We start from the raw sequence: 24,058 nt of genomic DNA, 5'->3' as shown, positions 1-24,058 counted from the left end.
TTGGATGCTTAAAATATTGATTTTCCTTTTAATGATTTAACTGCTATTGGTATAGATAGAATTTATGTCTTCGGAGGCATCTTAGATACACGTCTTGTAAGAAAGCTTACCCTCACACGGGCGCGGGCGCGTTCGACGCTCTCCATCTCGCCAGCAATGGAGACCTGATTGCTCTTGTCTTGGTGATTGCTGCGGTTACTGTCTGGAAAATGGATGTGGCAGCCAGTTTCCTCCATCACTCGCTTAATCGTCAGGCCGCCCTTGCCGATGATATGCGAATGGTCGGTGTAACTAACGTCCAGCTTCATGGTCACTCTGTTACTTTGCTAAAAATCAAATTGCTAGATTGATCGTCTTTGTTTTCGAATAAACATATCTATGATTTTATATCTATCATCAATCGATAATCAATTTCGACGTTAATTAATATCAAATCTCAAGTAAAATTTTGTGTAGTACGAAATTAATTTTCATTTTTGACTAAAGTACATTTAATTAAAAACATTCGATAAAAATTATTTTTGGAATACAATATATCTTTATTTAATTAGCAAATATCTACTTTTCTGAAGTAATAAAATCAGTACTTGATCGATCAAGTTTAATCAAATTGATCATCAAATGTTTTTTTGCTTTGTTTCTCAAGAAAAGTAGATATGCGTTGTACATTGCATTCCAAGAATAATTCCTGTCGAATGTTTTCGAATACTTTGAATGAATCAAAGTACACTGATGAGAAAAATAAGAATTAACTCTGTCAAGAGAAATTTTATTTGATATATCTAATATTATATATATATATATCAATTAATATCAAAATAAGAACATTATTGATAACGATAATCTAAAATTGCCACCGCAAGAAATCTAGACATAGTTTCTTTCGAAAGGCAGGAATTTATTTAAAATTTAATACTAGTATTATAATTCTCAATTTGAAGTGAAAAGTCTCTATCAACGTTAGTATTCGAAAAGTTCTTGGCAAAGAAAAGATTGATCCCGAATCACTGACTAATCTGGTGTCGAGAGAAAGTACGTGTTCTTTCGATAGCATCTTCTACATATTTATCCATCCGGCCATTTACAGTCTCATTACATTTCGCGTAAATGCATCTCTCCGCCGGCCGTCTACATTCCCATTAGATTTTGTACGAATGTACCTCATCGTCGGCCGTTTATATTCGCATTACATTTCACGCGGATATATTTCCGCCGAGATCGTCGACTCCGCGTGCGTGAAATTCTCGGAGCATATCGCTCGTCGGTTCACCGCAAAACGACGTGTGCGCGCGATTTTAAATATCGCGTGGCCGAGCGTTACATAAAGTCACGCGATAACGTCGCGCGATCCGGTTGTGCGATTTCAGTAGCTCCTTCCTGATCGTATAACGAGCCGCCGCCGTATCGTATAACATCGAGAAAGTCTCGAAGTATCTTAGTAATAGTAAAACTTCAATAATTAAAACGTGCAAAATATTGTAGCACTTAGATATTACGTTAGCTCTCTTTGCGAGAGGAAAATAAGATAAGATAAGATATTAACAAATCCAACGAAAATTCGCAACTGTTTATACTCGACAAAATTCTACCGATTAAAACACACATATATGATGTATCGGCAAGTTTCACGAAAATTTAAAGATATATTATATTTGTTTTTAATTAACAGATATTTTAATTGAATATTTTAATAGATTAATTTGCTTTGATAACACGCGGAACGATGAAACGACGAATCCGCTTGTATCATTCTATTCTGCCAGTTTAAGTATTCAGTCTGACATCGCGAGCAGACGATGCGACCGCGACTGCAGAATTTAGGACATCAACATCCTGCATCGATTCGAAAAGATATCGAATATCCGTGCACGTGCCCGTCTGGGCTCTATAAATATCGGTGCGCTATTTACGCGTTATTCGCGGTCCGTAATTAGCGCTATGTATACAGTGTCGCTATCCCATCGCTTTTGTATGCTTGACGTCTATTTTCGAGCGTCCGTGCATAGCTCTGCAAGTGCAACGCGCGAGGAAGAGAGCGAGGAGGATTCTCGTGCCCGAAAACCGAGCACAAAGTTAGTCCTCGTTTCTCCGCAAGGGTATACGCGTTCCTTTCACGTCTCCGTCTCTGCATATTCGCGGCTCTGGAACGCGCTCACGTCGGAATGCACATTCGACAAAGTAACAGGAATCGATCGGTACGCCCGATATGGCCGGTAAAAAGCGACAAATCCGGCTCGTCTGTCGCTCCGCGATTTAACGGTAACGGGACCGTCCGACAACGATTCGTTGCATTATCGTGGCTTCTTTAGAGAAGAAATGTTCACGAGGACACGGTACAAACGTGAGATTCAACGTAGCAATGAACTGAATCGTTTTTCTAAGACATTTAGGAAATACATTTTCAGGTTACAGAAATTATATTTCATTCAATTGGATTTAATCCAAGTATATAAGTTCATATAAATTATACAATTGATATAAATTACATTTTTTCCCAATTAAATTTAATTTTTTCCGCTTCAGATTTCATTTCCCTGAGTTCTTTAATACGACGAATATCTGATTGATCAAGACGATTATGTTCTCATGTCGCTTTGCGTGCAATGGCCTTTAAGTCTCTCTTTCTCTCTTTCTGCACGTCAATTCGGCTGCTCGCCTAAACGTGACGATTCGCTTTCTCGCCTGGGGAATTCGCGACCGCGAACTGCGATATATAAATAGAATGCGTTCTTCCCGCGTCTCTCACCTCCTTCCTTCGTTATTGCCTATTTCCCCCGACCTTCCTTATTTGTGACACGCGTTTCACAATTAAATAGAAATTTTTACGAGGCGGAGAAAAAAGCGGTCGCGTAAGCCGAAGAAACCGAGGAAGCCGGTTTGAAAGTCTAATGATGACGGAAGCCTATCGAGTTAAACATCAATAGCATCGCTAATTGTACTAAAAAATGAGATGAGTAAATCTTGGAGCTTAATTAATTCATTAATAATTATTATTATTTATTTACATTATCATTTTATGTGTTAAAGAAACTCAAAGATAGATTTTATTTTAAAAATTTATTTATATTTTATCGTCTTTATTTGTGCTTTTTTTCAGCAGTTATAAATGTGTTTTTATATTCGTGAAATTTGATATATTAATTAAAGCACATTTTTCTCTGAATTATTACTACACATATTTTCTAATATGATTTTTTTTTATAATATTACTTAAGTAGCTTAATCTATTAAAATTACATTAAGTATAAAAGTTCTGGATATTTTTATAAAAACTTATTTTATTTTGTTAGTTTTTCAAATTATACACACAGTATTTAAAATTGTTCTTCCTTTCTAAAGTATATCTAAAGTAGAATTCATCGTAAAAATAATCTGCAAAAGTGATAGTTTTATTGATTTCCGCCCGTAAATGATACAACACTCGAAAAAAAAACAGCAGATGGTTATGTTTTCAATGTCACGCAATCGAATTCGATAATCGCCCATCTGCCACACTTTTTGGCGATTGATAATAATACTAATAGGCACATTTTTGCACTCGATCGCGCGCGATTTCACATGCAACGTCATTTCCTGTATCACCAAACGATCGAGAATTGCATTAGCTACGATAACGTTGCACTGTAGCGAGGAGAAATCGTTTCTAGGAATGTCTAATATTTGTAGTTTCAATATTTGAGAAATTCCCGTTATGACATATTTTTTTGGTGAAGTTTCTGTTTGCTGACAAAACGGTTGCCAGCAGCGTATTTGCTTACGTCGCATTATTTAGAAATATCGCTTCTGTTGGCCACAAAACCAATTACACACAAATTGCAATTGTTGCGCGAGAATCAATCCGTACAATTAAAAGTTTTGTAATTTTAATTGCGCAAAGATTCTGACGCTAATTTCATCGTATTAATAATCGGGAGGGAATACTCACTCGTGTGTCCAAAATTTCCATTATCTTCTCCTTTGCCGATCGTACGTCATCTAATCGTCCTGCAACCTTTATGTGCGGATCTGCGAAAAAAAAATGGAAAACTGAATTATAATGACAATTGTGTGGGAATGTGAAAGAAGCGACGCCGGCGAGTCGCATCTTTATTACACCGAGTAACCAATTATAATTGCCTTCGTTAATTATACGCCGGTGCGACTGTAAAAGCAAACAACAGGCTACAAGCAATTTTTTTTCAGTTAACAAATATTCCTATAATTCCAAAATACGGGCAATTTTCTTTCTTAAAAAAATCTTTTTATACTTTAAAGTGTTATTCTTCAAAGATAAACAATTATCTTATTGCCTTCTTATTGTTTAATATTTTTATGTTGTCACACATTTCTTTACTTATTTCTTGAGGTAACTACTAGTCTGAAATAATTTTAAGAACATGAAAAAATTCGATTATACTAAAATCGCGAACAAAGATTTTGACGACAATATCTTTGATCGATAGCATGTATTCATCGACATTTATTGTTTGTGTCGTTAAATACATACCATCGGTCAAACTTGACGAATACATACTGTTAGACCCGATGTTGACAAAGTATTTATTGATTTGAATTCCGAAAAATGTAGAAAATTTTAATGCCCAAGTTCTTCGAAGGCTAAGAAAACGTCGCGGAACACTAGTGACTATAAAACTCGATGCTGGCAATCGATAGCTACTTTGAAAACATTCTTAGTATTCGCATAGTACGCGCTTCTTCCTGAGTGCTGCTAAGGCCTTCGACTGTACAACGTGTTCCAAAGTCGAGTGACGCTGCATAATGATCACACGTACACATTCCGCTTATTATTCGATTCTTGTCACACATGGATATAATATATACATGTGTGACAATTTAATATTATATTTTATCTATTTATATTTTAATGAAATGGAGGAAATGATGATGCGGCAAGTATGCTTGACATTGAGCGACTAAAATGTGGATGTTGTTCGAACATAATTTTCGTTTACTTGGAGTTGACTTTTTCTTCATAGAAATTTTACTAGTGATTTAATTATGCAGTTGCTATCACATTAAATAATAAACGTATTTTAAATGGAATGGTATTTCAACAAATTGGGATTTAATTATCAAAACGTTGTTTTTGTAATATCTCTGGCTAAAGATAACTTTTGTAATTCTGTTGAATTTTCAATTTTGTTCGATTTCCCAATAGAAAATCTCTACGTGAAAGAAAGATATATCTTAGGAGCCTCGCAATCTCAAAACAACGCAATATCGTCTTATTAATATCTTTATGTCATAAAGTTTGTTTTTATCTCTTCTGAATAATTATGTAAGAGAGATAAGGTAGAAAACAACGCGATATCTAATATTGCGCTTTCAAAAGCTAAAGTCTGATCGATTACATGTCGATGCTAAATTCTTAGATGGATCTCGAGCGTTGCTGTAATGCAATCATTTATCACTCCTCAACGGCACTTCTCAACTTGAATTATTTTTAGAATCGACGTGACAGTAGCGGATTCTTCGGTGCAAGACTGAGGCCTGACCTGACCTCTTTAGTCGCGTCGAGCATAGAAAGTACACGAGTCCTGTTTGCACAAAGCGATAAAAAGTGTCGGTCGTAACAAGAGTGGTAATAAAAGCGGGAAGCAGGTGTCGGAGAGGCTCGTCTCTGATAATCCAAATTACATAGAGTGTTTCTTAATAAAATGTGCGCACGCACCGTTCTGCTTTGCGATAAATTCACGGCCAGCACATGCGAGAAAAACAACGATAACGATGAAATATATGAGTGAAAACTGTGATAACAACGAAGCACATAAGAAAAAAAATTATAATAACCTCACACACACGCGCGCGCACACACACGGGTGCACACATTTGAAAATACAATGACGTAGAATTAACGATTTATAAAAACGAACTTTAATGACAAAGATAATGAATGTTGATAATTTCTGACAAAGACTGAATTTGTGTTTCACAAATCATCAGATAATTTTCAAATTTTAGAATCGTGTGCGTCTGTGTTATCGATTTGGTGTGCACGGTTATCGGTTACCTTTTAAACAGGCTTCCGAGAAGAATCTGTGCACTATAAGCTTAAAGCGAATTTAATTAAGCGGTATAAAGCATCCCCCGTCCAGCAACCTTACGATAATCCTATTAATTTTGCTCGGTCTCGATCGGAAATTAAACCAATCGTATAATTGTGTGAAACTGCACTAACATGAAATCACGCAATATCTGGTTTTCGAGTTTTCTTATTTGGTCTGCAAAAATACGCATCAATTAATACCTGTGAAATGTACGACTGCGAGACATGGCGTGCAAACAGAAAACTAGTTATTTAATTCGAAGTAATTATAGCTTCAATTTAAAAAAAAAACCTAAGCTCCTTATCTTTCCATCTTTCTCATACTTTATTTTAGATTTGCAGAATTCACGAAAATAAAAAATTTAATGCTTCTAAGTGCTAAATAATTTAATTAAATTAGTACTTAATTTTTAAAATTTAATTTCTATATTACATTTTTATAATTTTCTCATTTAAATTTGTCGTTTCTATTTTTGCTCTTTTCTTTTTCGTTCATTTCTGCTTATGAAATATATCTTTTCATCTCATGAATTATACATATCGCAGACGTCCACAAAAAAGGTATATACATAGAGCTTTAGCTCGAGTTTAAACTTGAAACCAGCGTGGCTTACGTGACTCGAAGCACATCGATGTCTTCGCGCGGGGAATTAGGGCGGCTACATGATACTGATTGACACTTAATTCGATTGCAGACAATTATACGGCTGGTTTGACTAGACTGGAATCTCGCTTGCTGCGTAAAATTTGCGAGAACGGATCACATCGCGAGGAGATATCCTATCGCGATACGGAAGAGATAACTCGATAATATTATATCTATTAACCGTAAAGAGTGCATGATCTGACTCAATTTGACCTAGTCGCTGCCGCGGAATGTAAATTTTATTTTCGCGCCTATGAATAATGTTACTCGTAACATCGCGGAATGTCGCAGAAAAGTTTCTTACGGTTAAAGAATGTTTGGTCAATTTTTGGAATTTTTATAAACATTTTATCAAACTTTTTTTTAAAGCCTAGCTATTGTTGTTTTAATTAGGTTATTCGTTAAAATTTTATTATAATAAATTTTCGAAATTTAAAAAAGAAATATGTATTATGATATAAACGAAAGCGATAATTTCTGAATACTTTATATAAAATGAAGTTTCTCTGCAAAGATGGAGATACACAAGATGCATCAAATACATTCCTTGGGTAATAGCATTCCACGAGTAAATTCTCCCCGTGAAGTTTAACGGATTCCGAATAGTGGTCATCGTTTCCACAATTACATCTAAGGAATTAGTAGAATGATCGTAATGAAACTTGTGAATGGCTCGCAATAATTCATAACATACATCTGCAACGCAGATGCGTACGTGTGGGACGCTTCTAATGATAATCTGAAGTCTCGAGCAGCAAGATACGCGAGTTTATTTATACCAGATTACATAGGTTGCCACGCATGATCGGATTCACAATGGAAAGAAAAAGAAAGCGCGAAAGAGAGGGGAAAAAGAGATAGAGAAAGAAGGATGCAACAGCTGTTTAGGTCACGAGGAAGGGATGAATCACCGAAAAATTTCCACGCCGAGCTACGCCGAGCAAGCAAAATGCCGGATCGATTCACATGTCGTAATTTATTTGTCAAGAAATAAGTGACGAAATATTAATCTCTAATTTATGTAAAAAACACTCGGACGAACAAATTAATCGTGACTCGAGGTTTCTTCGAAAACTTCTCAAATTTTTATCACGTTCTTCGGACCTCGAAGTTAAATACGGAAACTTTCCTGTTTGTATGAAGATTTTAGTGATTCTTTATAATATCTTTTTTAATAAGTCGCTAAAAAGTTGTACTCTTCCAAATAAGCACACGGTCAAAATAATATTATGAAATATAAGATTATCACTCTTTATTTTTCTCTTCTATCTTAAGAGACTCGATGAGAATCTCAAAAATATCTATAGGACGGAATAATTTTAATGAAAATTTTGATAAATTATTCTAAATTTAAAATATTAATTAAATCCAAAGTTAAATTTCTATCAAAACTTCTGTTTAATTTTCGGCTTCGGCTTCGGTTAGGTTGAATTGGTGTCAAAACTTTTGCAGTGTACAGATTTTTGTTCAGCGGTGTACGATTACACAGAGCGCCGGCTACGAAACTTTAAATAGATTAGATCGCAAAGCAACGTGCGCGAGACGTCAGCTGACGAAGAGGCACGACCCATTGACGCAATCCGCGTATTTGCATGACTACGCGCGAATCCGCATGCACAGAATTCACGGAGACTCGTAAAAGTGATTTTTGCATATTCTATGAGCTTTCCAAGGTCATACAACTCGTAATTTTGCGTCGCCTTCAAACTCTCAATATTTCCGTTTGCACGATTTTATTATTCATTTATTTTTTACGATTCTTAAATCACGAGCAAAACGCAGTTATCTTAAAATTTTCACACTATATTTCTAAGCCAATTTAATCTTAAAGAAGGAAATTTACTTTTTAATAACATATTGCTTCTTCAAAAATTCAACGATTATTATTTATCATAATTTTTCGATATTAATAATTTTAAAAAATTAAATTAAACCCGCTTAAAATTAAACAAAAAAGAAGATATGATTATTTGATTATATTTGATTTCCGTGAAAGTTTTTCATTCGTCAGTGGATTTTTTCAAATGATAATCATGCTGACGATATTAAATGCAAGTGAAATGAATCAGCTATTTTAGAAAGGGCATTGTCCGCGAATCTTTATTCATCAGAAAAGACAAAATGTTTTCATGAAATAAATTTGGTATCATTAACACACAATTAAAGCTATTTCATTAACATCTAATTTTACTATGGAAATTATACTAATTACTAAAATAGTATCTTTTTATATAGAACATGAATAAAGATCTTATTTCGGCTATTAATATAATTACAATAATTATAGTGTAAGGTGAGTTTTAGAAAACCGCTATCAAATTAATTATATGAAACTTCGTATATTTTCGGAATAATATTGAAAACCAAGTAAACTATGTAAACGTGCAAAACAATACCATGATACTATGGTAATCCATTTTCAACATTTTTGAAACGCGACCCTTTCTAAAATGACCAATCAAGATGATGGCTCGAGTCTGTTGTTTACGTCAGACGATCACGCGATCGATAGCTATCATACCTTTCTTCGACTTCGCTCCGATCTTCAATCGCGACGGCCACGTAACGATGGTATTCGTTCTCTCCATAACCTGCAACAATGTAGAGTCAGCATTAAAATCACGAGTCACTAAATAATTTTTTCATGTAGAAATCGTCATGCTTAGTAATGCAAACACGTGTACCATTCGATTCTGGAAACTTTCGGAGTATTTTCCATTTCTCGTCTTTTAACTTGATCTTTTTTCATTGTATTTTTTAAAATATCAATCCTCATTTATTCATACATATTCATCTGATAATGATTCATCAGATTTATAGTTTTTTATCAATTTTCAGATTATCTCTTTTTTTCCGCATAACCTTCACAAATATTTAATCTCATTGATAGCTTCTACTTATCAGAACATTGTACATTGAGTGAAGTTCAGCTTTCAAGAAACTGCTCGCCCTTATCAGTTCAAGGTTTTTATCAATTTTCTAGTTGCTTCTCTTTTTATAGATTTTCTCGATATTTAATTTCTTGCGATAAAACATTTTTAAATTAATGTAAAATCGACTTTTTTGCAATAAAAGTTTAACTAACAATCTAAATGAATATAAATTACAAGATTGTAGGTAATTAAGCTCGCAGATCGTAATGTAGTTCTTTTTTCTAATAATTTCCAGCAATCTTTGCTTCAATACACGTGAAATTTATTCATTATAATATTAAATATTCAGCTTAATATATAATATATAATATATATAAAGCTGAATATTTATATCGACACGTAAATTAACTTTTTCAATTTATATTAATTTGATTTATATCATACGAGCCTAGTCCTTATATATTATAATGATTTTTTAATTAACTTTTTGCCGAAGAAAAAGTGACTCCAAAATCGTCAAAGATTTCGTGTAATTTTTAAGAGTACTTATATTATTTCTTGTGTGTGTATGCAGGTTCTAATTTTTGGCAAGTCCTTAGCTCTCTAAATTATTAGTCACATGTAATTTCTAATTTTGGACAAACGATAATTATTTTGAGCCGTGAACTTCTGCAGATAACTTTTAACTTTGAAGAGAACTCGAACTGCATCAAAGCATAAATTTTAGATAAAATCGCAGAATTAAAAGTCATGGATTATCCGCATCTATTCTTCAACTTTAAATAATAATTATTAAAATTAACTAGCCTTTATTATTATCAATTAGAACTTAACGCTAACTTTCTAGTTTCACAGCTATTCATAAATTTAGTGTCAAACGTGACTTTGAATTTGATTTTCAACCTGAAACCGCACTGCGTACAGTCTTTAGAAAAGAAACTCAACCGGAACCAATCGAATATGACCTTCAGTTATCAACTTGCATTTCGAGTAACAAACATTTTAAATCTCGAACTATGACAATTATTTTACCACAGTCATTTTTGTTGAATGCCGGTGTCCTTTAAGCGTTGATATCCTGTATCGGCGATTTTTTTTATATTGCACTAAGGTCGAAGAGAAATAGAAAAAAGAAGAAATCGAACAAGACTAAAATGATCGAAGTTCGGTTGGAAACAAATACGAACTAAAGAGACAAGAATCCACGCACGTTCCACACTAGTCACTATTAACCCTGAAGGGGGGACAACGACACGGTGTGATTCCGAGAGAGGGAGGGTAAATGGATCACTTTCGAGATAAAGATAACGGGTCACTCGGCTGACTTCTTAGCTGTTAAAGTGGCTCTAATCGCGGAAGAATCCAGACACCGGTTTTACTTTCACTGCGGTCACTGCTGATCACGGTAAAACATCCCGGAACATCGCGCGGTCGCTAATTAGCTGACTGAGGTTCCACCGCTCGACGGAGATAACTGTCTCCGCGGGTTTGTCGACCTCGCAACCGATCTATCGATCTTCGACAACGCGATTCGGATTCGGCCGCGAACTATTCAGGCACTGTGTCGAAGGCCACTGATTAATCAATTCTCAGACCGTGATTACGGTTTATCGGACGACTTCCTGTATCACTCTACTCCACTTTACCGGGCTCCGATGCACTTGGATCACTTTGGAAACGTCACGATTTTGTCGGCTCATTCACCTTCCTCTCTCGAATTTTTTTAGCAAATGCATAGGCTGGTGTGCCACGATTGCAAGCCAAGACTTCTGTCTCCCTACTACGAGATCACTGGTACGAAAGGAAACTGGCTGACTAACACGAGATAATATAACGGCCAGTCCGGTCGAGCCGTCTCCCACTACCTTTTATTACTCCCGCCACGAGTAGCGACTCCACTTCACTGCGCACCACGTTGCTCTCGTCATCGCGACCCTGCCTACGCAAACCCCTTCTCTTCACTTCCTCCACCCCGACGTTACTGCCTTACGAAGGTAAGTCCGAAGCGGTTGACGAACTTAATGACATGCAATTCCGTATTCACGTAGGTCTCGCTGTTCGCCGTAACTAATTTTTTCATTTTTTTTTTTTTTTTTTCGAGTCGGTTCACGTAATTTCGAGTAGCTGCGAGTTGTTTCGAATCGTTTCCGATTGTTCCCTCCAATTGTTTCGACACAAGATTCAAAATTTCGTCATACGGTTTGTGAAACAATTCGTAATTTTTATTAGCTTGAACTTAACATTAAATTAATCACGTGATTGTGAATAACAAAGTTGCATTATTTTCTTTCTAACGAAGAGTTTTGAATTGTGCAAAAACTGCGAATTTTACAATTTTTGCAAAATTCGATGATCACGAAATAATTCTACAATTTTTATACGATATTTCCGAAATTCGACGAGGGCAATTTTATCATTTTGCGGTGTTTTAGAAATTTGATTTTTCTGAAACTCGTCGAAAAATAATGTTACAACCTACTTGTCTACTGTTATGCACAAATTTAATTGAGGGTACTAGTAGTATATTACATTTTTAAACGAAAGCAAGGATTTTTATTATATCCTGCTGCGAGATGAGACTTCTTTCAAGAAAGAACTTTTTATAAACGTTAAAAATACACATTATTTTGTGTGCCACGTGAAGGATGATAGCCATTTGTATTTGATTTATAGAAAATGACACATTATTTATCACGAAATATCAATTATATTCAATCTGAACGTTCATGCTTTCAGATTTTCGGATATAAAAGAACGCACAATCTTGATTTTTACAATTTTAGTTATAAAGACAAATTGCTCGACTAATTTGGATTTCAATTTTTCTTCAATAAAAATATCAGAAAAGAATTATTTATCGTAACTTTCTAATGCTTGACATCATATATCTTTGTAACTAATTAATATGAATATTTAACATCACGTCCATTTCTCCGAACACCCCTCATTTCTTTTTCAAATTTCTTTTAAAATCTCATAAATCTTACTCTTTGAAACTGTTTAAAATTTCAGTTTTTATTTACAAGTTTAGAAGACAAAGAAAATCCTTGTATAAATAAGTAACAAAGTAACAAAGATCTCAAGAAATTTATCTTCTTGGATGAAAGAGAGCAAAAAATTCCGTCATAATGTACAATACACTTGCATGTTTTACTATTGTGTCCAAAACTTTTGCTTTACACACTTTTGTACCGGAACATATTTCAACAGAAAATATCTTGGGTATTATATGTACTTCTATGTACGTACAAGATAAGATACTATGCTTTTCAAATCTTGAATGTATACCATAAATTATCGCACGTGATATTAGAACGTTTCAATTGTAGTAATTGCAACATTTTTATCTTTACATTGTTGTCTTTATACTTTCATTCATCTATTCTAATGGAATTTTATTATAATGCAAAAAATGAGTTCAGCGATTTTATGATTCTCGAAACAAAATATCTAAAAGAATGAAATTATCAAAATAAAAAATTGTATGTGATTAAAGTGAGCAACAAAGTTATCGCGAATACATTCCGGATTTTATCTTCAATTTACATGAGTCACTGATTAAAGAAACCAGTCAAATATGAGAGCCTCTTAATAAGAAAATACCTTTTAATTGCATATGTATTGCGCAACGAGTTAAAGAACACAAGAAAATTGTGAACATTCAAAGTATTGATTTATTTCTTTATTCAATTTAGAATTAATTATTCTTTAACGAATACTTGATTTTAATTACTTATATAAAATTATTTTGTGTACTGGAAAATTTTAACATTTAACATTAACTTTAACATTCAGAGTAAGATGCAAATTTGCAAGACATTTGTCCTTTTCAATTTTCAAGTTGATTCAACTTTTCCGACACTTTTCCTTTATAAGTCAATGAAGTCTAGCAATCTTTAAAGATCTGTTCAATGTGTGATCCATAACAAGTTGAAGAGAGGATGATATTACTTCACTGATAAGAATTTAATCTATCGGCGATGTACATAGTATGTCACTGACGCGCAAAATGCTGACATATCATACATCGCGATTGAAAAAATTGCACACGTAAGAGGCTCAACTTCATAAACTTTCTCCGATTCAATCGCTTGAAAAAAAAAAAAAAAAAAACACCAGATTAGATTAAAACACACGCATACATACATTCACTTGCGCAATAAAGCATTTTGTTATCAAACAGGATTTGACGCATTTAAATACTAACAAAATGATAAAATTAGAAAAAAAAATGTTTTAAATAAGTGCAGCGGTTGACCGTCATAAAATTATAATTTGAGGAAAAAAAAGAAATCTCTCTAAATATAATTAATTAATCGTACGTCATTGGTGCATTTTGATCTTGATTAATTAATCTTTAGATATTCGAAATGTTTTTCCGATCAAATGTCGTCTGTTATCATTATACGGGTTATCATCGGCTCGAATCACTTTAGTCGCGTCCATCGCGACAGGTTATGCATAAGACTTCAGCAAATTGCAAATCTAATTCGACGAATGAACGGCGGATGTGTATCGAGGGCTACGTTCAAGAACGTGAGTTATGCAATACTTCACGTGAGCGCATGTCCGTGCACTCACGTATACGCCCGCGCGCGCGTGTAATAGATTAAACTTCGTGGCAACATAGATAGAACGTGCGAGGTGCATGCTTGAAATTATTCGGTTACACGAACGATCAAATCGACAAACAAATCGCATGTTATATCATCGATTCTTAAACATATTACGCGAATTTTGCAACTAAAATTAGAGATACGATTTTCATTCAAAATACATATACAGGATGATTCAAAATAACCTGATGTCCTTGCAATGCCATATTCTTGAGCGAATTCTGAGACGATTTTTCCTTTTACAAAATTTTGTCCAAAGCTTAGTTTTTGAGTTATAATTGAAAATAGTTTGCTACTTACGAGTCCGATACAACGGACAGGCAGGGACGGGCAATGCGTCATGAGACGACAGTAAACACTTGACAGTCTCATTATACATTGCGCGTCCCTGCCTGCCCGTTGTACCGAACTCGTAAGTTGCTACCTATTTTCAATTATAACTCGAAAACTAAGCTTCGGACAAAATTTTGTAAAAGAAAAAAGCGTCTCAGAATTCGCTCACGAATATGGCATTGCAAGGACATCGGGTTATTTTGAATCACCCTGTATGTAAGAGTTTACATTAAATATTTTACTTTTTAATTAATAATTTTGCAAGTTCGGAGAATTGAACCTCTCTTTTGTCAGTTGCTTTTATTACTGAGTTATTCAGACCGGTTTTTACTTTAATATATTATTATTAACATTTTAACTTTCTCTCGATTATCGTTTTGCTCTTAGACACTTATCAGATTTTTATATTTTAAAAAGCTACAATCTCTTAGATGTTGCCGGCCATTCGAAATATAAATATTGAATTATGTTAATCAGAAGTAAATGGCTATACCGAGTGACAAAGCACGTAATTTTCATTGAATCGACGTGCAAAACGCTCGGACATTGAAAAACAAGCTGTCAGTCGAGTTTGACAAATATTATTGGCGCGGAAGATAGCGTTCAAGCATCCTTGAGAGCCGTGAAAAATCGCGCGGCGTCGAGACGAGTGTAGGGATGCTCAAGCAAATTCAATATCGTTATCGTGATCGAGTTAGAAAGAAAAAGAGGCTAGATTTTTGCCAATTGCAACACTGCAAAAATCTTATGCAATAAATATCCTTTTAAAAAATTCTACGATAAATAAATTTATTATCGTCTGATATAATTAATATCTTCTGACGCATCATCAAATATGTACCACATTATTCCATATATGTGCATATGTGTATGTATGTTGTGTATGAACATACTATTTTCAAATATCCATATCTAGTTGACATCAATTTTAAAAGAATATTTAGTATTTTTAAAGGAAAACAACGATAAATTAAAATAACTTGATAAAAATACTTTGACAGTATCGGACCGTCTTAAACATCCCTGATTGTAAGTAAATAAAGTCAAACACGTAGACTTAAAATTGCGAATTTTTCGGGGAAGAAGTCGTTCAAGAAATGGCATTTCTGGAACGCAACAGCTGTCTCGTCTCGTGCAAGAAACGGAATAATATTTACGTAACACAAGATACTGCACTTCTTTGGGTAAATTAAAACGCAACCGCAAGAGAAACGTAAGAAGAATTAAGAAAACCACCTGCAAGAGCGAAGTTTTATTCTATAATTGATCGAAATCGATTGAAATCGGGTAAGAAATATGGTGAGGCTGCAAGAAGTGCAGTGGATTAATATAAAATATTTTAAGGCAATTTTATGGGAGCACGTGTCGACGATATTCAAATGTACATTTAAATATCAGCAACCGAATGTCGGTAATGTTGACGGATTGACAGGAAATTTAGTTAAATTTGACTAACATTTTGCTTACTGAATAGTAAAGTGTATTGTTGGTTAATTACATTTATTTAATGCAAGAAATTAATTAAAATAATTTGACGTAGGGGGATCATTAAAGCGAGGAAACTTCTAATTATTTTTTTTATTTCTGCATTTGAGACAGAAGATTCTAATTAAGAATTAACGCATCAGAGAATTAATCAAGACAATTATTTATCCTCACACCTACACTGTTTGTGCTAATTTAAGAGTTTTGAACTATCTATAGCATGCTATAAAATCAATATACCTTCGCCGGAGAGGCAGCATGCACGCGAGCGTTAATTAGTGAAACATCGACTAGCAGTGCGCGATATCTCGCCGGTTGTTATCAACATCGGAGAGCCAACAACGGTCAAGGATTACGCCGTAGTGCTATAATTAACGTAGCAGTATCGTCATCGAAAGAGAGAGAGAGACAGAAGCAGAAAAGGAGAGAGAGAGAGAGAGAGAGAGAGAGAGAGAGAGAGGGAGAGAAAAAAAAGCGAATTTATCACACGTGAAGTGTGCCATATTATGCTCATATGCAATGCGAGCTCCACAAAGTTTTTTTTACATGTAACGACGATAATACCAGGTGCGCGCGTATCACCGCATGGAATTACTTAAAAGCGGGTGAGTGGAACGCGCGGTGGGGAGGTCTCGGTGCCGTTAAAGCCGCTCTATAAATAATCGGTCTGTGTATTTCCAGAGTTCCCCCGTTTACGCAACGCGTAACGGCGATAAAGATAAGCAAAGAACATTGCCTTGTTTTTTTTTTTTTTTTTTTTTTCTGAAATTTGCCCGGCGAACGGCTTACGGCCGTAAGGCCCCCGCGGACCGCGCGCGACCTGTTCGAATCAGCGGCGCGATCCTTTCACGAAATTTTAACGTATTTTTTCTGATTTTCCAACAAACTCCCGTAGAATTCTGCGTGAAATTCTGTATATGTCCGAATAACTTCCTGTTTATTAGATAAGGACGGCTTTTTTTTTGCACGTATGAAAAAGATACTAAAGGACCATAAAATACTTCATGAATGAATAATCAATTCGAAACGTAAGTTGTCAAATTCGGAAAAGTAAGAAAAAAATCCTTAAACTTGGGGAAAAAAATTGTAAGCTTAAAAAATATATAATATCAATTAAACGGTTGTAAAAGTACAATATAGTTACTATCGTTATAGTTGGATCATTATCCATATTTAATATATACATATAAATCTCGTGATTTCATCAAAATCCCCTTTCTCAAGCCGAATTCAATTGAATGAAGAACGCAGTCGGGTCCTCGTGATACTTTCCGACTTACGCCATTACCGCGCGGTTACGCGATCCCCCCCAATTATCTTTTCATTCTTGCTAGAAGCATCCATCCGATCACAATTCATGAAAACAATCAGTTTTCTCCATCGAGTTATCGAATGCGCGAATAGAAACGAAGAGAGTAGACGGAGAAAGTATATAACGTTACGTCCGATCGCAAGCTTCCTGCTGCAGGCTCATTTCGCTATGATTGTAATTCCGAGTTACGTTATCACGACGAGGAAGAAGACGGGGGAGAGAACGAGTTTCTTTACTCGCTCGGATTTCTCCGCATCGTAATACAGATTTTTCGTGCGTTGTCGTCGTCACGCTTGAGAAATCGATTGCTGCCGATTCTTCCGTGAAAACGCGCACGCGGGACAACTAGCCTCGACGACCCCGTCGATAATTTGTAATGGAATCTAGTAAAATATTTGATGAATCGGTATCAAATTGCATTGAATAAAGCTTCAGAAGCCTCTTCTATGAAAAGTGCATTCGACAATTGAATTGTCGAAATCGCGAAAGCGCACATTATCGTCGCTCGTTATCTCGCAAAGGAATCGTACTGCATGAACAGCTCGAGGCAGCTCAGAGCAACGCGAGTTATCGCGAGTGGCGACGCGAGAGACGAAAAATACATAAAAATAGCCTCTTTCGCTTTCGCATAATCGCAAGGTCAGTGCGGCGCTGCCTCGACGAGGAGACGCCTTGCTCACGTTCGCAATTCTCTAAGCGTGACCGAGGAAGTCGGTCGAGTCAATCGTACCGCCATTTCCAATAATCCTCTCGCGCTACATTGATATGTATCGTGCTACATCGATCAAAGGCAAAATTTCCTCTTTTGACGGTTGAGGAATCAACCGTTCTCATTGTAATTATAGTCTTCTAAAAATTAAGTATAAAAAAGATATAAAAAAGGAGAAACTTAATTTCGTTGTGTTTGCTAGTCGGCACGAAATCCAACTTTATGTTGCTGCAGCAATTAAATGAAAAGTTATTATCATAATCGTACGTTTGTATACTTTGTTTTTGAGAGAAAGCTACAGAAATAATGTTATTAATGATGTATCATTTGCATCTCTTCAATGTATAATTTAGATATGATAAACAATTTCCTTTTTTTTTCGTAAGTCATATGATGCACCGTATTTCTTACGGTAATTTGTAATGAGTACACTGTAACAGAAGCAGATGATTGCGAAGAGTATTATTCCAGATGTCATTCACTAACTTTGATAGAACTACGTTCTAAAAATTACCTTCATAATAATTTATTTCATGGCTAATTTATTTTATAGTTCATTTATAGCTCATTTATTTCATAGCTAATTTTGGCGTATAAAAGTGAAATTGATGTAAAACAACGTCTCGAGCAAACGATAAAGAGGAGCTAGCACGGTTGACAGGCGACTTTTACTGATCTTGCACCAGGAAAGATCTTTTGTAGCCACAAGAGAAAGGAGTTGCATCATGTGCTATCACGATCCATCTTACATGTCAGCATTCGTCAGATAGAAAGTTCTCGCTAATCGATCAATGACATCTTCACGATGCGACTTTATCATTTATGGATGGATTAAATAAGCAAATACAAAATTACCGAGATGTCAATATTCATTGCTCATATTTCAACGATATTATAATGATATTATTAAATATTTATATTAATCTTCGTCATATTTTTCTAATTATTTTTACTTGTCATCAACTTGTTTATTTTTAATTAAAAGAAAATGATAGCCAATTATAAAAGCATTATAAAAAAACCCAAAGTTTAATCGATTCATTCTAAGAAATATATTTCTTAGAAAAAATTCTTTTTTTATCAGAAACATTCGGCAATACTCGCATAACTTATTAGCATTCCATAATTTATGAATAGAGATAATTAAAATCGCATAAAAAAAAAAAAAAAAAAACTTACACTAAGGAAGAAGGTATCCGCCGGTTTGACATCACCTGCAAATGCAAAGATAAAATTAAAATATTGAACGGCTTTTAAAAAGTCGAAGATTTTCTTTTCTCTTTTTTTATCTATTTTTATTTATCTTGATATTATTATATCCCCACGGATATGACGCAATTCTAGCGTGCATTTATGATAAGTTAAATAATCTATAATCGCACATGTTCGTCGCACGCTTCGATACGAAGGCGCAAGAGATCGACATAAATATTCAATAAGCAAAATAGGTTTACATAACGATCGATATCGAGCGACATTATAAGATACGAAAACAGGAGCTTGACAGCTGCTGTATAATCCTGTTTATAAAGAAACCTTCTATTTAAATCATGTTCGTACTATATCGGTCGCAAATGCAAATTTAATGAAACAAACAGCTAAAAAATCAGAACAAACTGCTAAAAATCAACAATTTTATATAAAAATAAAAATATATTCATGAAGAAAAAACATTAAAAGTTCCCAGGCAACGTGCGGGGTAGTTTTCAAAGAATACAGCCGAGATTTCATATTTCCGTTTAGAAGATGTAAAAGACGTTCAAAGGACATGCTAATTTCTAATTATAGATTTCTTTCAGACTTTTGTATCGATTAAGCCGCAATAGTAAGCAATGATTTTTCCAAAAGTTCATTTTTGATCGAATTAATTATATCGATATTTAGGATAAGGTAGACGAAGAGAATTTTCGGACAAAAATTGTTAAAGTTTCCTAATTTTTATATTCGTGGAAAGTCTTTCCGTTCGATTGCTCGGGAAATTTTTTGCAAAACCGCAAGTGCTTTCGTCAGCGCGGAAAAGAATCGTTTTCGGAATTGATCCTACGTTGATTCGACGGGAAAGCGAAAGTAGACACCGCGCGCAGGGACTCGTTCCACTTCTCGACTGTTATGGACACTACAGAAGTAATGAAAGCGATAAAGGACACTGGAGTACCCGGTATGTGTAGAACGGAGAAAGGTTAAGCACGAAACACATAACGATGACATTATTGTGGAGACCGTGGCCCGTATTCTCGGCGCGCAATTTAGCGCTGAATACGGTGGCGCGGAGACCCACGTGGGCCTTCGTGTTGGAAAAATCAAAGTCGGGATAAAAATAATGATATTTCACACATTGAATTAAAACAAATACGCACTTTAACATATTAAATCAATACTGGAAGAGAATAATATTTTGTTATATTGAAAATTAATAGGACTCTTATTTTAGACATATATTTATTATTATTTTGTTACATTTATCCTCTTAAAACTTGCTTAGAATCTCGGTTGATTTATCAAAAAATAAATCCTGTTATTCGACTTTAGTGCTGGATTGTTATTAGCTTGACTTTCTGTGATAATACGCCGTCGTTTGTAATCTAATATCTGTGGTTAGGAGAAAGTGCGATAGACCGGAGACACTTTATATTCTCGTCACGATAAGTAGATTGACGCGAACTTTAGTACTTAGTGTTTAAGTCATTTAATATACCTTACGATTATTATCCATTTAATTTAATCTACTTTTTACCACTATTATATGCCTATTACTTTTTATAGATGTAATCAATTTTACGCATGTTAAAAGTTTTATGCCTTAATATTTCGAAACGGAGCAGCCGTTGTAATATCACTCTAATAAAAACAAAAGAAAAATTTTTCACCGTTGAAAAAAAAAAATGATTTCTAATTAAGGATTCACACATTCGTGTAGTAATTATCGCACAGTTTTAAAATTAAGATTACTTTATTCCTTTTAATTGTCATTAAACTTGCCGCCGAGGTCAGACTACTTTGTTGCACGTCAAACTATTCAAACGAACTATCATTCACACGAACGCATTCACCAAGTCCACGATGATAAATCGAAACCGCGCATGTGAAATCGGAATATCGCTCGCACTCACCGAGAAGCATTTGTTCCAGTTTGCGGCGGTCCACGCGGAACCGTTCTTGGTGAAGGTCCTCGGGATCGCTGATGCCTAGCAAAGTCGCGAGCTCACGCAGCTCCTCGCGGCTCTCGTAGCCAGACTTGCCGGACACGCTGGTGGTCGCGGTGCCCTCCGACGTCTCCGACATCGTCTCCGCCGCCCGCCGTTGCTCGCCATTATTCACCACCATCTCATCGGGTCTCATCCTGCCGTTTGACGAGCGACGCGTCCGCCGCGACCTCCACCTACCTCACCCACGTCACAACGCTGTCAACAGCAAAGATATTCAAAATAGAAGCGATTCCAACGAAAAGCAATTAAATTGACGATATTATTTTTGAAATAATATGTTGACTGGGGCGGGGGGAGGGGGGGGGGGATACCTTGCACGCTCCGCTGAATTCAATTACTACACGCAACGTTCTCCGTTTAGAGTTAATATCGGTGTGGCTAAGCGGGATGGCGTTTGAAGAATGCGGCAGATTTTTGTTTCACTTAGCTGCACGCACGCTTGTTATCGATACGCGTGTTTGGATTTATTTTTACATAGAGTTTCATTTTTAGAGTGGGAACGCAATTTTCCCACGTCGTTCACGATGGCCCGCGAAAAAATGCGATCACGCGTCGCGATCAGCCACCGTCAGTGTCCACGTGGACGCCACGACGAGTTTAATCAGATTTACATGAATCACGATCTCCTGAATCACGTGAACTGTCTCTTCGGCGCATAATTTACGTGGCCACCTTTTACAGCGGATATAATACTTCCTTCTATTTTTGGACTAAAGACTCTATTCGGAGAAGACAAACCGACTTTCGCGCGATTATTTATAAACTTATGTTCGCTTATAAAATTTAACGTTTTCTTCCGTATGCAGCAAATTCGCCGAAATTCCTTCATTATTCCGGGCGAGAAACGGCTTGTTTGCTTCTGCATGGTTCATAGTCCTATACGAAAAAAAAGGTAAACATCACGTAGGCATTACCAATCACGAGGAGTCACGTAGACGTAATTTTATACTCTATAGAGAGGTACAAGCGGCGAAGTTCGACGACCATTAAACGACCTATTGTTACTAATTTCAACCATTAATTGCGTGTGAATACAATGCAGCGATATGATATTGAAATAATTTATTGTAGCGATGAAAGTTACTCCAATTTTCTCGACTTTCCGAGTCGAGAGAGGACGTCGGCAGTATTTTCAAATTCGAAAAATCGATAGGTTGATAAGTCACGGTTGGTAAATTGTTATCTCGCTTGTTATCCCCGCAATCTTAAGGTCTAGGAAACTAAAAGGAATGTTATTTGATTTGTAGAAGATAACGCTCTATCGACCAAACGTGCGCGTGTACGTCCGAGGCTGATTTTAGAAAGGTACTTTACTTTGTGATATCTAGATAATCGAATACTTCGCTGTTGAATAATTTCAAAATATACATGGGTTTTGCCGCATAATTTATTCGGTACATACGTGTCTCGATTGTATCGTTAAGTATGAATTAGCGAGTAACGGATCAGTTGGACGTACAAACCGCGGGAAGAGTATTGCGTGTAATATAACATCACAGCGTGCTGTGGGAAACTGTCGGTTTGAAATGTCGAAGAGTATCTCAAAATAAACACCTGGAAGTAAAATAAACACCCAGATAGTTGCAGACTGCTCCAAAAAATGTGTCTAAGTATAGATGGATGCGCTCGTTGCAGGAAATGACTGGGTTGCAAGCATTTGAGGACGGTATCCAGATACGAAAAGGATGTCTTTGATATCCAAGCACACTTCACATCACTGTCGTCCGAACTGACCTGCACGATAATGGTGACACTGTCGTGGTATCGAGTTGTCGAGGCGGTGGCGTGGTGTCGCGGGGCCTCGTCCTGGTCCCGCCGGTGAGTCTCTCTGTCTCTTCGTCCCGGGTCTGGTCCTCGTCCTCGCCGCTGCTGCCGTCCAACTCGATCGGCGGCAGCGCTGTAATCCGCCGTTGTAATCGGCACAAGCGAGCGAGCGAGCGAGCGAGCGATCGTGCGTGCGACGGCGGCGCGGTGCGCGGTGTAAACAAAGTACGGCAGTGGTAGCAAGTAACGGGGAGTCACCCGGGTCGCGGGGTGCGGGGTGCGTATGACCCACCCAGGACCGTTTCCTGGAATTCGGGCCGATTTTCGGGGTAAGTGTCGGGAGCGACGACCAATCGCGACGCGAGGTGTCGGCCGATTCAGTCGGTTTTTATTGTCGCGCTATCTTCGTTTTTGGCACGCTTCTTGCACCAACGCGTCGGCATCGCGCCCGCTACCGAACGCGTCAATGTGTAATACGTGTATGCCTATATGTACATATGTATATATGTATGTATATACGCATGTGTATGTGTATAGCGAAGACCTTCATCGGAGAACGCTGGAAAAAAATTGTTTTCCTGAGCACGTGTCGAGAGCGGCGTGTATTACACGTCCGCGGCGCGACGAATTCATTTTCAAGTGATTTTGCGCTACGAGAACGGAGGACCAGGAACGGATTTGCGAGATGCAGGTATATCTACGTGTAGGAATACAGAATTTTCACAATTGTCGTGAGGTCCGTCAACTATTCAGAGATGGTGCACGTGTCCGAATTATAAGATTTGTGGGAAAAAATTTTTATCGATATATAGATAGTAGATTTTTGATCACTGAATAAATTTTATAATTTTATATGATAAACTTTTAAAATTTTTATACGCAAATCAATGTACAAGTTCCTTGATAAAAAAAATAATTTAGTCTTCTCTCATAGAGACATATTTAATCTGAAAAATTTTCCTTTGTGATTACTCCATAAATTCAATATGGAACCTTATTCGCAACGGTACAACGACAACGTAATTATCAGTTCAGGGTTTAAGAACTGTACAATTGATAATTATTACA

General features: G+C 36.1%; 1 protein-coding gene across 5 annotated transcripts in view; it reads right to left on the bottom strand.

The window, feature by feature from the left end:
• Positions 1-23,451, bottom strand: part of BicC (protein bicaudal C) — a 33,727-nt gene extending 10,276 nt beyond the window's left edge. The window contains exons 1-6 of one of the 5 annotated variants that reach the window (XM_067359095.1): positions 22,961-23,451; positions 21,131-21,421; positions 19,200-19,234; positions 9,214-9,283; positions 3,926-4,005; positions 111-326 (exon numbers count right to left, since the gene is read on the bottom strand). In XM_067359095.1, the coding sequence (XP_067215196.1) occupies positions 111-326; positions 3,926-4,005; positions 9,214-9,283; positions 19,200-19,234; positions 21,131-21,359 (630 nt within the window). In that variant the 5' untranslated portion in view covers positions 21,360-21,421; positions 22,961-23,451. The other 4 variants (XM_067359093.1, XM_067359094.1, XM_067359096.1 and 1 more) reach the window with 4 other exon arrangements.
• Positions 23,452-24,058: the final 607 nt, after the last annotated feature.

Source organism: Linepithema humile, chromosome 7, assembly GCF_040581485.1.
Source record: "Linepithema humile isolate Giens D197 chromosome 7, Lhum_UNIL_v1.0, whole genome shotgun sequence".
NCBI classification, from domain to species: domain Eukaryota; kingdom Metazoa; phylum Arthropoda; class Insecta; order Hymenoptera; family Formicidae; genus Linepithema; species Linepithema humile.
This window is presented reverse-complemented; position numbering and strand designations above follow the sequence as displayed.